The sequence below is a fragment of the Hippocampus comes genome, unplaced genomic scaffold, assembly GCF_001891065.2.
Source record: "Hippocampus comes isolate QL1 unplaced genomic scaffold, H_comes_QL1_v1.1 scaffold129, whole genome shotgun sequence".
Taxonomy (NCBI): Eukaryota; Metazoa; Chordata; class Actinopteri; order Syngnathiformes; family Syngnathidae; genus Hippocampus; species Hippocampus comes.
In genome coordinates, this window is record NW_017805992.1 from 418,849 (window position 1) to 434,677 (window position 15,829).

Consider the following 15,829-nt stretch of genomic DNA (forward strand, 5'->3'; position numbering starts at 1 on the left):
CCCACCCCCCACTTGCGCGCGCACACACACACACACACACACACACACACACACACACACACACACACACACACACACACACACACACACACATTATGAGGAGCGCCTGGAAGTTTGGGAATCTGATTGGGAGGATCTTGTGTTGACTTGTTGAGTGACTTCCTGTGGGTAGTGGGGAGTGGTGAGCTCATGTGATGTCAGCGTCACATTCACAATGCCAAAAATTCCATCAACACACACATTCGGGGGAGAAAGCAAGACAAGAACTTGTTTGTTTTCATTAATTAATATATTTTCTGCATTAAAGTTAACATAGTTTTCTTTTGTGCCACCCTTTTAATTTTTTTCTCAGTAAGTATTTGATATTTTTGTTATATTGACATGAGTAAAATTTTAAGACTGTCTCTTGCAATAAATATCATAAAATAATAGAGCTTCACATAATAAATATTTTTGTACAACAACAAAAACAATTTTAACAGATTTTCTTAACCAAAATAGCCAGAATTCCTCTTTTTTGAGCATACAATGTACACAAAATAAATGGGAGGATGAGGGAAGAGAAACATATTCCATGTGAAGAAAAGAGAAAAAACAAACACGACAAGATGGATGTGCTTGTGTTAATGCAACATAAGCATGGAGGAGGTTTTTAGTGTGATCTAGCAACCAGTAATTCAACCAAAATTCAAAATATAACATACCTGCAGGTAACAGCTACATCATTGCCCTAAAAATAAGCAGGGTTTCTCAAACTGAGGATCAGGGGACAAGATTGGGTCCCAAATGTGAAAGTGGAGTTGTGACCCCTTGTTATTAAATATGTGTAGTTAGAGGAGACATTAACATGATGGGATGAGGAAGGGGTCAGGGGCTATGTCAAAAAATAAGCAGGGTTTCCCAAACTGAGGGTCAGGGACAGGGATAGGATCCCCAAATGTCATAGCAAAATTGCATTCTTCTGCATTCGTTTGGCTTGTGTTGACGTTACCGAGGCGGTAAAGTGAGAGAAATCCTGCTTCAAAACAAGCAGCATGACAGGGACCAAGAATGGGTCACCTTTCTGGGGGCACTCCGCCATTGTCAATTTGGAGTTGTGCTCTTTTGCAATGTACAGTTGTTGACATTACTTGGGGGCTACTTTGAGAAACCCTGCTCGGGAAAGACACTCCTTCACAGGAAAATAATGGAAGTAAAACGATACGGGAATCGGAGAAGAGACTCGAGGAAACACACGGGGGCGGGTAAGGCAAACACTGGTGTGTAAAAACACGGTCCTGAACCGGAAAAAAAACAAAAAAAAAAAAAACATTTTTCAAATCGAGTGGTTTTTCTTCAAGGGAAGATGGGCGGGAGGTGCTTGCTGGATTTTGTCGCTGTCATTATTGTCCATGGTGGTGGTTGTTGGAATCGGGGAGGGGGGGGGGGGTAATCAGGAAAGTTTCTCCTGGTTCTGCGGGGCCCAGCTCTCCAGTTTACAGTACACAGTGTTGGAGTTCTTGCATCGACAGCCGGGCCTCCGCACCCGGTCGTAGCATCCCTGGCATGCCTTCAGGCAGCCCTTGACCGGCGGGTAGCACAGCAGGCAGGGGAAGAGTACCGACATTAATCCCATGCACAGGAAGCGCGAGCAGCAGTGCGAGTGCGATGGCGAGCAGGGGTGGTCGGCACACGAGTCCCCCTCGTCGTCGTTGGAGCAGTGGTAGAAGATCCCTTTGACCAGGCACATGCATGTGCCGTGCTCCAGCGCACTCTCTGCCGAGCACAGGCACTGGCCGTTGCACGCCAGGCACGAGGGCAGGCTGCGGGGGGCCGTGCACTCGCTGCACTTGCATTTACCGCAACGTTCGCAGATGAACTGGTGCCCGGCGGCGGCCGCGGGTGGCAGTACCTCTTTCGCAGGGCTGGAGAAGTCCAATTTGCCCTTGAGCGGCACCTGGTGGAAGTGAGGGCCCGATTTGGGACCCATCACTGGCCCTTTAGCTTTGGGCTGAGTCCGAACGGGCCGCACATTGCCGTTGAGTCTGGCGGGCGGGGAGCGTGCCAGGAGTCCCTGCTCGGAGGAGGCGCTGCTGTTGCTCCCCGAGCTGGCGGCACTCCCCGTGCTGGTGGAGCGGCTCAGAACCGGCACCCGGGCCCCGCCGCTGCCGCCCCAATGGTGGCCACTCACTACTACCCCTCCGGACGGCCGGTGCTCATAGTTGTTGTTCACATTGACCAGGATGACCTCGTGAGTCCTCTCCTGCTTGTCGTGCGGCCGCGACGGCATGCGGGGCACGGGTGGGCGGCGCGCCACCGACGGCCCTTCCGTGTACTCGTTGCTGGAGCGGATGGCCTTGATCTGGTCCAGGGAGAGGATGGCGGCATGCTGGAACTCCCGCTCGTAATCCGACCTCTGGCGGCTCTCGAGGGAGGGCTGCTGGATCACCACTAATGAACCGCCGGGGCCATGTTGACTTTGGAGCTCCATCTGGGGGGATCACCACTTCCGACATTAACCGTGGACTTGGCATGCATCGGAAAACCTGCGCACACGGAAGGACTTGGTCAGCTTTATTCAGGTTGAGTTAACTTGTCACATATTGGAGTGTAGGAGAAGAACTGAACTTTTTATATGGAGCACTTTTAGAACAACCATGCAAAATCCTGTACAAAGAAAAATCCAAAAGACAATTCAAACAAGAAATAACCAGTAATTTAATGCTTATGCACCATTTTACCAATCTGACACAAAATCGTACTCTCTCCAGCACTTCCACTCACTTTGTAATGTAGTTTCTATGCTTTGTACGATGTCCTTGAGGGCCCAAAAAGGGTGCTGCGGGTATTCAAATTACAATAATAAACCACTATTGCACTCGCTGCTTCTTATTAAAACTACTTAGCATAACGCCAATGTTACATTCCCTCAGCTCCTTAACTGTCAACATTTATGGTCACTTTTCTCCCCAAATTTCAGACCAAACTGGAATTATGACCTCTGATTTCTTGAAAATTAGGAGTTCAGCATGCATGCTTTGCGTTGTTTTCATTGCGGAGACTACTGGAACAGCACATTTCCCTTGTGGGAATCCATTCATAACCACAATACTACTTTTCGTTCACCAGAAATCGACTAAGAAACAAGACGACCCCCTCCCTCCAAAATATGTCCCCCCCTCGCCCCAATACGCACGCATTGCAAAAAGTCCAACGGGGGCCCACTCGCAAACACTTCCCCTCGCTCATTTACATCTCTATGACTAGTTAACATTTAAATGCGAGCGCGGCCACGAAACGAGGACAGCGACTAAATGAGCCGCCTTGCTTAGTATTCTCGCACGCACCCCCACTGGAAAGTTAGGGGGGAAACGGCTTTTGAGGGAAATGGGGGAGAAAAAAACAACAACAACAAAATAGCCTCAAGGTCAAAGCGACACGTTGAACCGCTTAAAGTGTTTTCCAAACAACATTTTACATGATTGAAACCACCAAAAACACAAACTCGTATTTATTATTCAACATTATAAACGCTTCCCTCCCAACAACTTTGACATTTGTACACATGCTCTCCATGGCCCACGATCCTTATTTTCTCCACCGATGAACTACACTCACTTTTTGTTGGTTTCAAACAAACATTTTTACATTTCTCTGACATTTGGTGCAAATCCGCGTTTTTGGCATTGAGCGTTTTGGCAAGCATTTCCAAAGTTCATTTGCACCTCGCGCCTACGTTGCATGCAAATAGAAAAAGTTATGAATGAAAACAAGCGCCGTTGCGCGGGGGAGGGGTGTTTGTCCCAGGCAACAGCCATGGAAGAACGCATGCAGACACGCGTGGAACCTACAGCAAGAAAAAAAACTCCCTTCAACTCCACTCGTGCGCTTTTAAACGCGTCAAACCTCACGCGGAATGTTTAAAAGTGATGCAAAAGTGTTTCAAAAGGTGCAGTAGTCCACAGTGTGCGCCGCAAAATTGCGTGAAAATGAGTTGAAAGATGTTATTTACCTATATGCAAGCGTCCATAGGCTCGAATCCATCAAGCAGACCGCCTACCGAGAGTCCATCCAGAGAGGAAGCGCGTTGTCCCCCACGGTAATTGAACGCGGAGCATTCACAGCTTGCTAATCCAAGTATTTGCGTGTATCCCGTTTGCGGCGTTAATTCCCTTGTTTTTAGGTAAAGGTCCCGTGCGTAAACAAACACACACTCACACACACACACGAAGCCGAGTAAATCCAAAGCCCCTCCACACACACGCACAGTTGCGCACTTTTTACACGGACCAGAGGCAGGCCGATCTCTGGTCAGGACCGAGCCGAGTCGGAGTCCCTGCGTGGAAGTGGGAGGAAAAAAAATGAGCGAAAGGGGGAGAAAAGTGCGGGCGAGCGTTAAATGGGCGAAAATGCGAAGCGGGTAAGATCCAAAGCGGGTGCTCCTGTGGTGTACGGGCGCTTTGAGGCTTCAAGGCTGGCTTTGGCTCACCTCCCTGCCTCCCAGCTCGCTTGCTTGGTGCTTGGCGGGCCTGTGAGCGCTGAATGAATGAGGCCGGCGGGGCCCCGCAGTGTTTGCTGCAGCACAAGACACCTCCCACTGGCCATTGAGGCCCCTGAAAAAGGATACATCGCATCCGCTCCTGATTCATTGGGCAGATGTGCTGAAGCCGTTAAGGTGGACCGGACCCGAGCGAACCGGGCCGTATCCGCTCTTGTGGCTTTGGTGAATAGTCAAGTGACGCATTTGTCGAAACACGTTTTTTTCCCCCCTTTGGGCCTTTCTCGGCGCCTTTGTCATTTTTGGTAAGGACTCATGCGGGGAGTTTACTATACTGGAACATGTTGTGAAAACGTGTTACGAAGTCACCCCTGTCGAATTCACTACGACTCAACATTTTTATTTACATGAGGCTAGTTTGGATTAAACAACACCCGAGTCGTCATTGAAACATAAAAGTTAAATATGGCACATACAAAAGAGAGACAGACATTATTCATTGACGTTGAAGTATATTTATTCATTAGGACAAAATCTGAATAATAATGGAAAAATGTATTTCATGATGTATTTTTTTAAACTATTCTTAAAAATAGAAATCGTTAAGCTACTAAGACGAATTATCTATGCTGGTTTTCTTTAAATGGGCCTAATTATTGAAGCATTGATTACTACACATTACATAGTTCATATTCATAACCAAAATAACATTTGTTAATTAATTAGAAAATAATAATAGAAACATCAATTTTAAATTAAGCATACTTTTTCAAATAATTTCAAATAAAATCCATACAAAAGAGAAACTGATAATTTAAAATGTTTTAATTACATAAATATTTATTGCACAGGTTTTAATTATTGCTCAATTAACTGTGATTAAAAAAAACAAAATTCGATTAAATGTTTGATAAACTACACAATATATTATTTGAAATAAATCAATGCCTGTTTTGTGAAAGGATAATGTAAGATTTCGTCTCCCTGTGGAACGCCTGCTGCTCACATCAGTTCCGGTCCACCTTAAAAAAAGAAGCGCGGGGAGGGGGTGAGTCGGAAAAGCCCCCTCGCCCCCGCCTCTCTGCTCAGCCGCTCCCCCACCCGTGTCCCCGACCGTCTGCTTTTATTGGTGTCGCGGATGCGCTACATCCGGATCCATGAGAAAAGGGGAAGTTCAATACAAAGTCAATGGGGCTGCCATTCAAATGGAACAATCCATACACTAGGGAAGAATGGGCCTCCCGTATGCTTCGCGGCCTCGACAGACGCGCGCGCGCGCACACACACATACACGCACACTTATAGACACAGTCATAAAAGAAGACAAAACGAGTTGTTGAGAGTTTTGAAGAAGTTTAGTGGTTGATGGAGTTGGTGTTGCTGTTACAGATCGACAGATGGCCGACGGTGTCGCCATTAAGGCTCACTGGACGTAAATTCTCCTTGGATAAGACACAAAATGGAGGACCAGGGGGGGGGGAACTACAGGAACAAGAGGTGACTGCTTCGTCCTTTAGTTCTATGGGGGGACCTTATTGATTTTTGGTTTCAATTAAATACATGGATGGATCTGTCATAGTTAGTACAAAATATATGACTAAAATTTAATTTTGGATTCATTTGTTTTTTTTTTACATTTTAAAAAGATAATGTGTCAATTATGTTATCGAGCTATGCATTAAAAAAAAAATAAACATAAAATATCTGACTGTGGCTACTAGCGCCCTAAAAAGTTGGGGACATTTTTTAAAAATAGGTATGACTGAATTCTATATCAAATATAGCCCTGCCATTGGCTAGCAACCAGTTCAGGGTGTACCCACTGACAGCTGGGATAGACTCCCGTGCACCCACAGCCCTTGTGAGGATAAACTGTTTGGAAAATTGATGGACAGATTAAATATACTATTTTGGAAAAAAAATACGGTTAAAAAAGAAATCTCACCATCCATATTTCATTATATCTTCAATTTCATTTGAATTGTCCAAATTTGGTCAATTTAAATTTTCTTTTTCACAATTAGGATTCAGAATTTGGCAACTTGGGAACCCAAAAAAAATTATTTTTGGGAAGGGGGTCATACATCTCACGTTAGTTTTTATTGCATGATTGGGACAAACAAGACCAAACTAACCCAAAACACAAATGCATTTATTCCAATGTTGCTGTTTAATATAAATGAACATATTTTCAGTTAAAAATGTCCAAAATGATGATAATCAGTTTGTGTGCACACACTATTGTGATGAATAAATGTGAAAAAAAAAAAATTCATGATTATGGAATTTTTACAGTTGATGTTACCATTATGTCGACTCATGGATAATGTACTGTATTTGACATGATAGGATGATTTAAAGCCAGCACATGATGGCAAGCAATAATAAGACATCAGAGGGGGGGCAAAAAAGAAGGCGGGGTGGTGATGGCGGCGGCGTGCCGCTGCTGGTAGGCGACGTATGACTGGAGCAGAGCGTCGGGGACGCGTGGCTTCACGGCGGCGAGGGCGCTCTGGAAATGGCTGGCGTCCACGTGCTCGGCTTTCATGTCCTCCTGCAGGGCTAGCAGGGCGGCCTCTCGGCATACTGCTGTTATCTGGGACAGGAAGCAGACATACACACACACACACACACACACACACACACACACACACACACACACACACACACACAACCACATGCACGGTCACATGGGCAGTCTAGTGAGAGGCCCATCAACGTTAGTGACACAATGGAAATAAGCGTACAGCTAAACACATAAGAATAATGTGACGGGACACCTTCACAAATCCAATTCTATCTAAAAACAAAACAAAATAATAAGTGTAATGTTTCATTTCAATGGATTTTTTTCAGATTATGAATATTTGATGTTTTTAATCCTTACATTTTATTTTCCAAATTTTTGCCAAACATGAAAAATAATAATGATACGCACCCTTCGGTTTAAAACAGAAGTTAACAAAAGAAGAGTCATTTTTTTTTCAACAATTGTTCGAACCATATTTCTTACTGATGTCGTCTACAAGGAAAAAAAAACACTAAAAGGGGACGAAATGCTGTTTTTGTGGTGAGGCAGAAGCCATGTCTAAAATAAAAATATGATCTTGTGGCAATTTTGGGTGAGACAACTACGTTGAAATGAATGAAGAATTTGTCGTCAAGCCATAGCCTTATCTCATTTTAAAAAAATGCTTAGCCGCCACCTTGTGGCACCTGTAGGAAATTACAGACCATTTCGTGTGGGTTTCGATTATTTGTAGTTTCGTGAAAGTGGGGGTAAACTTAATTTTCAAGATTGTAACCGGATATTTTTAGAAAAAAATGTGTATGTGATTAAAGTTGCAATTTTATGAGAATGACATTGTATCATTTAAAGAAGAAAGTTGCACATCTTCAAGACTTAAGTCTTGTTCATAACTGTAAAAATTACTTCAATCATATTGATAGAAATAAACAAAAATGACGTGGGATTTAAACTGGAGGTTGGCGCTCACTTTTTGTAATTGTAAAAAACAATGTTTTGAATTTCAATAAAGAATCTTTAGGAGAAAAAGAAATGTTGGCCTCAACAGTGCAATCTAAGTTTCATGATGACATATATCGGTCACTATCCGTGTTTGAAAAACACTGATTGCTGGTATCCGACTTCTTAGATTGCACTTGAGATCCTTTCTCGAGCATAGCATTTCGCCGGTGTCCTCTGGAGGTGGACTTGATCTAACGGGATTATGTCTGCTTCCAAAGCAGCCCCCTGTCACTCAAATATGTGTTGAGGCAACATTTGGGATGTGGCTGTGTCTAAAGTGCAAACACGGCCTCCTTGCTTTGAATTACACACATTCAGGACAGGGGCTTGCAAACTTTGCGAGTCCAGGGACCCCTTACAGGAGAGACATTTTTCCAAGGATCCTTTCATAATCCCATTGCCAGTCAGATTTAACAGGTGAACCTGTACATGACAGAGGAATTTTAAATGGTCTATTTTAGAGTAACGTTATAAAGTGTTGAACAATTAAGAGAAACATTTATGTTATGAGAATAAAGTCCAGAATAAAATTCTGAATCTTCACAAAAACTAACACCTACCTTGTTCAAGAGGGTGGTTGGCGGGAAGGGGGGGGAATCAAACCATATTTTTACACGATTGGGGGCGTAATATTTTGATATTAAAGTCCTTAAAAAAAAATTAGTTCTCTGTAACAGTCTAACCAATCAAAATAACATTTGGTGAACAAGTTTATCATAAGGGTTGTTCACAGGGCACACATTTGCTCCGGTGCTGCACCGATGTATTTTGTTGCGATATATCTTACTATATAGCAAATTTTGTGGAGCGGTCACACGTACAAAGCCGCTGAGCGTGTTAACTCCGGCGTAGCGCCGTTGCAGCCCCACTTGCGGTCACACGGCAGTTTCTGCAGCGGAGCAAAACGATAGAAAACAAAAGAGCTGTCGTGTTGGTTCTTTTTAAAACAATACAACTCAAGCTACTACTGTACAGGCACGTCCTTCTCCTTCTCGGTCTCCGTGCCTTCTGCTCGAGAGGCGTTCAATGACCGCCCCGAAAACGTAAATCAACGATGACTTCAATGACACTCAGAAAAGCAAACATATGATGCGCCAAACATAAAATCAAGAGAGGAAATCACAAAATAAATTCTATGGGGGGGTTGTGAACACATAACAGAGGAACAAACTACACAAACAACTCCGAGACAGTCCAGTCTCCTACAAAAGGAAAGATGATGTTTGGGGACTATCCCCCCCGTTCTAGTTGAGATGGTACAACCCAAGAGGCAAGATGCCGCTTGCTACTGTTATTGCCAGTTGCCATTCTACTGTTATTGCCAGCCATCATGTCTTGAGTCGTTATGAGACAAACAAATGACGGAAGTACAACAGAGCACGAAAGCAACGCATTCGCGTGGGTTAAATTTGCTCCGGAGGAAGCTGTTTTCAGGGGCTACACCGGTGTAACTTTTCATGTGTGAACGCTCTACTGGCGCAGCACCGGCGTAGCACCGGCGCAAATTTTGCCGTGTGAACACCCCTATAATGAGATAAGCGAAAAAGTCTCAAGGACCCATGCCAGAAACTAAAGAGGAAGTCAGCATTTTTGGATGCCTCCACTTTGCATGCAAACCAGGGCCTGTACTTTGAAAATGCCAATTAGGAAATTTGCTGAAATGCGCCCCAATTGGGAGCAGTTATAATGTACAGCTGACAGACGCTAAATTCTGAAGCTTTTTTCTCTATGCCATTGAATGTGACACAAAGCATTGCGTCAACGTTTGATGATCCTTTTGAACGATTACGAAAAGTTTGTTGGGAAAAAAAGCACCTGACACTAGTTTCACCAAATGACATGAAATTTGGTGGACACAACTAACATAACCAAATGCGCAAAAAAGTCTGAAGGACCAATGCATGAAACTGAACAGGAAGGTGGCCATTTTGGTGCCAATCAGCCATTTCAGGCGAATTCCAAGGCCTTGACAAACTCCTACGAGGGAATTCGTCCAAACGGGTATCCTCGACAGATTTTGTTTTTTTGAAGTGGCACAGCTGTTTAATGTGGGCAGAGCATATTGTCACAGTAAAACTTCATCAGACCAAACGGAGAAGCAGCTCAAACTAAGCAGCTATGAATTACTCACCATAGCTCTGACACACCTTAAGTGTACTTTAAATCTCATTGAAGCTATGATGAAACACGTCATAATTTAGTCAAAGTTGAAGCCAGTTTTGAAATGTTTGTACCATCTCAAGTTCTGTTACAGACAAGCAATATTTGAACGTGATCAAAACAAAACTGCGACTGATGTTTAGCACACCAAAAAAAATACAGGTAAATCGGTCGATGGACGGCGACGAATCAACTCCTGAGAGGTTGTGTAGGCTTATTTTGGAAAGATCTAAAGGGGTTCAAATCTGTTTCGTTTGGTCTCTTCAATGCGCTTGGGCCAAGCTAGCATAGCATACGCAGTTCGGGACAGGTGCTTCGCAGATGTCAGGATGTGAGGTCTACTCGCTACCCCCCCACCCCTCTTCTGTTTCCACCGACATGATTTAGGAAAGGTAAACACACGAGGCCAGGCTCATTTCAAGCGAAAATTTCCCATCATTCAAACAATTTCAGGAGGTTCAGTCACCTGTCAGTAATAATGATTCCAAACAATGAAGGCAAAGTACTGTATACGCCAGCAAGAGAACGGGACGTGTGGAACCAAGTGATCCAGTTTTTCACCGCAACATCCCTAAACAGGAAAATATCATCTTCACAAGTTTCACAACCTCAGAACTTGAAAGTCCATGGATCGTTTCTGTCTGTATCTCATTTGAGTTATGAAGCAAAATCCAGCCGTTTTTATCTATTTCAGCAGGCGGCCATTTTGCCTCTTGCTGTCAATTGAAAATGACATCACAGTTGCTCAGGACTCAGGCGAATTGTCGGGTGGTAGGATCAGATGTCCACCATATTTTATTAATCGTTGACTATTAGTTTTGTTACATGCACAATGTGTGCATGTGTGACCACTGTGGCCGAAAAGTATGTGCTGCTTATTTCAGTCTTGATAAACGTTGCTCACTGCTGTGACCTGAAGGCGATTCATGGTCACTGCCTTTGGTGGTGAAAGATTTCCAGCTGAAGTTCTGGTGTCACTTCTCATCAAAGTAAAGAAACACGACATGGTAACGTTATGCGAGTTTAATGAGTAACTTTTGTCTCTCCCTTTGTCGACACTGTATTATTTAATACCATGGCAGGAAATGGTCAGTTAGAAACTTATTTTGACAACAATCACAATGCCCATTAGTCTAGCCCAAAAGATTTGTCACCTCCTTTCCTGGAACAATGAAAACAACTTTTTTTTTTTTTTTAATTGGGGAAAAAAAAACAGCTATCAAAACAATCCCAGTTCAAATAGGAGGACTGTAAAATGACTTTCGTACTATACAGGACACGCCAGGCCAGAAGCTAGTGATGCCAAATGGGAGACAAAATACAGTGAACCCTCGCTATAACGCGGTTCACCTTCCGCGAGTTCGCTGTTTCACGGATTTTTTTAGTGCATTTTTTTTCATGCTTTTTTTAAACAGTGAATTGTGTTCTGCATCCTGATTGGCTAAGGGACTGACCAACGTGAACAGTCTCCGCACCTCGTCTCTGTACAGCTTGCCAAATTTACCTTTGCAAATTTTTGGTCTTTGGTTTCATTGTTTCAGTGGCGGATGCTGGTCTGTCAAGGAGGGGAAGCTCAATTTCAGCCTACATCATAAAATGTGTCCGTATATTTATATGTGAATTCTACTCTCCGTTCCTTTTCAAAAAAATGAAAAGGATGCCTTCACCATAAGATCAGTGATTGGCTCATTTCGCTGTCAATCAAAAAGAGATGCAGCCTCAGACAGATCATCCAATCATCATGCAGAAAAGCCGAGCGTCCGGGCCAGCCGATAAACGCCCACTGTCCATAGGCTCCCAGAGACGCTGAGCGTCCGATGGACGGGACAAAACCAGCATTTATCCAATAACTCGTCTCATTTCAATGCATGGGGACACCCTACACTGAACTCTCTAGGTCCCCGCTGCAGACGCTCAGTGTCCACACAGTTTAAAGCACAGTGAAGCTGCGGGAATGAATGAGAAGAGAGTCGACTCGTAACCGGTAATAAGAAGCTGATTCGGAACAAAAGTTGAGCGTCTTGTAGCGCATATTTAGTCAATGACATGTCCACACAATTGTACGTACACACATATATTTGATACAGCACATTTGACAATAAAGTTGTATCCAATCCAATCCAATCACTTACTTTTTGACATTTTAGGGGAAGCTGAGCTTCCGTTGCAGTCTTAGAGCTATCGCCTCTGCATTGTATACATAGTTCAGTATTGTATAATAACTGTAAAAAATAAAGCTGACTACTTCACGGATTTCGCCTATCACGGGTTCTTTTTGGAACATAACCCCCGTGATAAATGAGGGTTCACTGTATCCCAAAATTGAATGGCGGCATGCACAGGGTTGCAGGCTGATTGCCGTCAGGTCCGGTGATAAAATCTGTCTCATATTTGTATTGTCAGCAAATAAACACGCTGTCAAGAGCAAGATTCAGAGACCATCGAGGCCTCCATCACTCACAGGCATTTAGTGTTTAACTCGTGTACTAGCACAGAGACGCTTACTGTTGGCTCGTTTTTTTTTTTTTTGCTTCATCATCAAAAAAATGAAAATTAAAAAAAAAAAGCAGCGCTGTAGACTCGCTATCAGGCCAACGTTTTGAGTCTTGAGTCAGCAAATCTCAGAACTAAGAGCCTCTTGATGATTAGCCCGGCCTCTCATTTGCTTTGCCATTGCGCAGCCAACAGCTGATGGGTGCATACAGCCTGCCGCACTGCATCAGGACTTTTAAGTGATTGCCGACGTTTTTCATGCCACGGGAATGAAAAATCAATCTGCATTCCAATGGAAAAAAAAAACAAAAACGAGACTATAATTAATCTGGGCTGTCATGACTCAACACTTTTCGCCAATCATCAATCTGATGTATTCAGATTTGACTTGGATGTGGATCACCATAGCCATATTTTGTTACTTTTCACATTTATTTATTTAAGTAAGGCATGAAAGAAAGAAGCAAGGAAGAATGCAAGGCAGGAAAGGAAGGGAGGAAGAATGGAAGGAAGGAGGTCAGGATGAAGACAATACCTGACAATAAACTTGGTCTGATGGAAGACAGAAGGATGAAAGGAAGGACAGAGGGAAGGAAGTATGCAAGGAAGAAAAAGATGACAGGGAAAAAAAGCAGGTCTGTGGGGAAGGAAGGTAGGAAAGAAGGAAAGAATTAAGGAAAAAAGTAGGGCAGGGGGGAAGTAAACAGAAGAAAGGAATGAAGGACAAAAAAGGAAAGAAGGCAAAGGAAACGCAGGCAGACAAAAGAGGGCAGGAAGGAAGGAAATCAGGAAGAAAAAAAATAAGCGGGTCTGAGGAAAGGAAGGTAAAACAAAGCAAGGAAAGAAAGAAGGAAGGAAGTTAGGAATGAAGGAAGAAAGAGAAGCCTGCTGTCTGGGGCAAAGGAAGGCAGGAAGGAAGGAAAGAATGAAAGAAAGATGCAAAGAATGAAGGAAAGAAGGGAGGAAGGAAAGAATGAATGAAGGAAAGAAGAAAGGAAGAAAAGAATAAATGAAGGGAAAAATAAAGGAAGAAGGGAGGCAAGAAAGGAAGCAATGGGAGCTCTTTTTTTTCCCAGCCTGTTTTTAGGCTGCAATCGTGTCAGGTAGTTTTGTGTAACCCCACTTTGCACGTGTTCTTCCTTTTATTGGGCATCGCGTTAACATTGTGTTGCCTTGACATTTGTGACTCGCGCTCATTGAAGCGTCGCCCAATTGCCCTAGCCTACGAGGCTAACGGGCAGAATAGCGGCGTGAATGTGTGTGTGTGTGTGCGTGTGTGTGTGTGTGTGTGTGTGTGTGTGTGTGTGTGTGTGTGTGTGTGTGTGTGTGCGCGTGCCGTTGAGCAGCGGAGCAGAAAGGCCGTCGCTGTGCGTCCGGCGCAGCACCATGGCCGCGAGGCGCACCGGTGACTGCGCGTGCATTTCCACACAGCCACCCGTGCCCTAACCTCGTTCAAATGTCCTCCGCTGTCACAACGCTGGAATGTTACGCTTCCTCTGTCAATGCGGAGGGTTGGCTCCATCTCCTCTGGTTTTGTTTTGTTTGTATTTGTCACAATTAGCCACATTGTACTGAGCAGCCAGGACAGACACGTGGGCCGCTTTTGTCATTACACTTTTGCATTAAAGTAAACAAAATTTGACAAACATAAAAAAAATATAACAATAGTAATTTAATGTTCATATAAAAATGTTACATTGTGATTGAACAACAAATAAAAAGGATTAATAAAAAAAGTGAAATAAAAATATTTAAAAACATAAGTACAAATAAATGACTTTTGCTTGAACATGTAACTACATATTTTTTCTTTTCATTTTTTTTTCTGCACTGCTGTGCTATCTTAAAGTTCTGTAAATTGTTCTGATGTAACTAAATAATAATAATAACTTCAATAAATGTAACAAAAAAATAAAGTTGCAAATCATAAAAAGCTATATTTTTTCCCTCCTTTCATTTTCTGAAGCTACTGCATCTTCGTGTTCTAAGGAGACACTATCAAGTAAATTGCAACAAAAAAAAAGATTCAACAAATAATAAACAATAAATTACAAAATAATTTTCTAAAGCTGCTGCGCCTTCCCTGAAGTCCAGTTAATTAATTCAATAAAACAAAAAGTACGAAATATTTTAAACGCGTTTGTCTCCACTCGATGAAAAAAATACAAAATAATCAAACTATGAATTTGAAAATAGAAAAGAAACATGCTTCGGCTGCTACCTACAACGCCAAGCAATAATTGTTACCAAAGGACATAAATCTAAATCTAAAGTCGAAATAATATAAAACAAATTACACTGCGCCATTTTGTTTGACCACGAAGCTAAAACTTAGTGTAGCCTATTAACAAAATAAAATAAAAAATTATGAAGTTGCCGTGTTGCCAGCCCTGTCTGTATTCCTGTGCTGCACAAAGATTGCCCCTGCCCTACCTGTGCAAAAATAAACCCTTCCCTTGGGGCTGCTAAGAAAATAAAAAAAGTGAGCTGCCTAATCGCGTCAGGCAGCACATACATAAGGGCTCAAATCAGTCTGGTGTACTTTTCTGGCTTCCTCTAGCAACAAAGGCGCTCAGTGAGCGTATCAGACAGCCTTAATGAAGGGCCTGTGAGCAGCACATCCACTGTGCGTGTGTGTGTGTGTGTGTGTGTGTGTGTGTGTGTGTGTGTGTGTGTGTGTGTGTGTGTTTACTATCAATCCGCCCTTGTGTCTACAGCCGGCGACGTCCAGTCCTCCCCCTGCTGCCAGCCTCACCCTCGCAGACAATCGCTCACATTTACAGGAGAGAGGACTGAGGAAGGTGGGAGGAAGTCTCAAGTCTTAACCATTTGAGTTTGTAGCAAGTCCAAAGTTTTAAAGCTACAATATTGTCCGGTGTCTTTATGTAACGCCCGCTTTGGATGCGTTCTTCCTTGTTTTGGGTAACACTCGGGATTTTCAATACGTACCCAGTCAGCAAAGGCATCTGGCCCGGATTCGGCATGAAGCCGGCACAGCTGGCCTTGTGTCGGCAATGGCATAACGCATGTGGGCCGAACACGGCCCAGGCGTGGCAAAGGAGGCACTGGCTTGACTCTGGCAAACCAGATGAGGGCCAGTTCTTGCGTGAAGTATTTGGGCCAGAAATCAATTTCCAACTCCGGCCCGAATATGGCCAGCCAGGACTCAG

The 15,829-nt window shown here is 43.5% G+C and overlaps 2 protein-coding genes across 2 annotated transcripts in view; both read right to left on the reverse strand.

Moving 5' to 3' along the window:
• Positions 1-270: 270 nt before the first annotated feature.
• Positions 271-4,601, reverse strand: spry1 (sprouty homolog 1, antagonist of FGF signaling (Drosophila)). Its single transcript, XM_019892202.1, has 2 exons — positions 3,992-4,601; positions 271-2,525 (listed from the first exon to the last, which is right to left on the reverse strand). The coding sequence occupies exon 2, from the start codon at positions 2,468-2,470 to the stop codon at positions 1,433-1,435; it is 1,038 nt and encodes a 345-aa protein (XP_019747761.1). The 5' UTR covers positions 2,471-2,525; positions 3,992-4,601; the 3' UTR covers positions 271-1,432.
• A 1,957-nt stretch (positions 4,602-6,558) lies between these two features.
• afg2a (AFG2 AAA ATPase homolog A) overlaps positions 6,559-15,829 on the reverse strand; it is a 169,460-nt gene continuing 160,189 nt past the window's right edge. The window contains exon 17 of the mRNA XM_019892197.1: positions 6,559-7,073. Within this exon, the coding sequence (XP_019747756.1) occupies positions 6,870-7,073 (204 nt within the window). The 3' untranslated portion in view covers positions 6,559-6,869. The remainder of the gene's footprint in view (positions 7,074-15,829) is intronic.

Excerpts from the sequence above, each read along its gene's own strand:
- spry1 (XM_019892202.1), bottom strand. The coding sequence starts at position 2,470 with ATGGAGCTCCAAAGTCAACATGGCCCCGGCGGTTCATTAGTGGTGATC.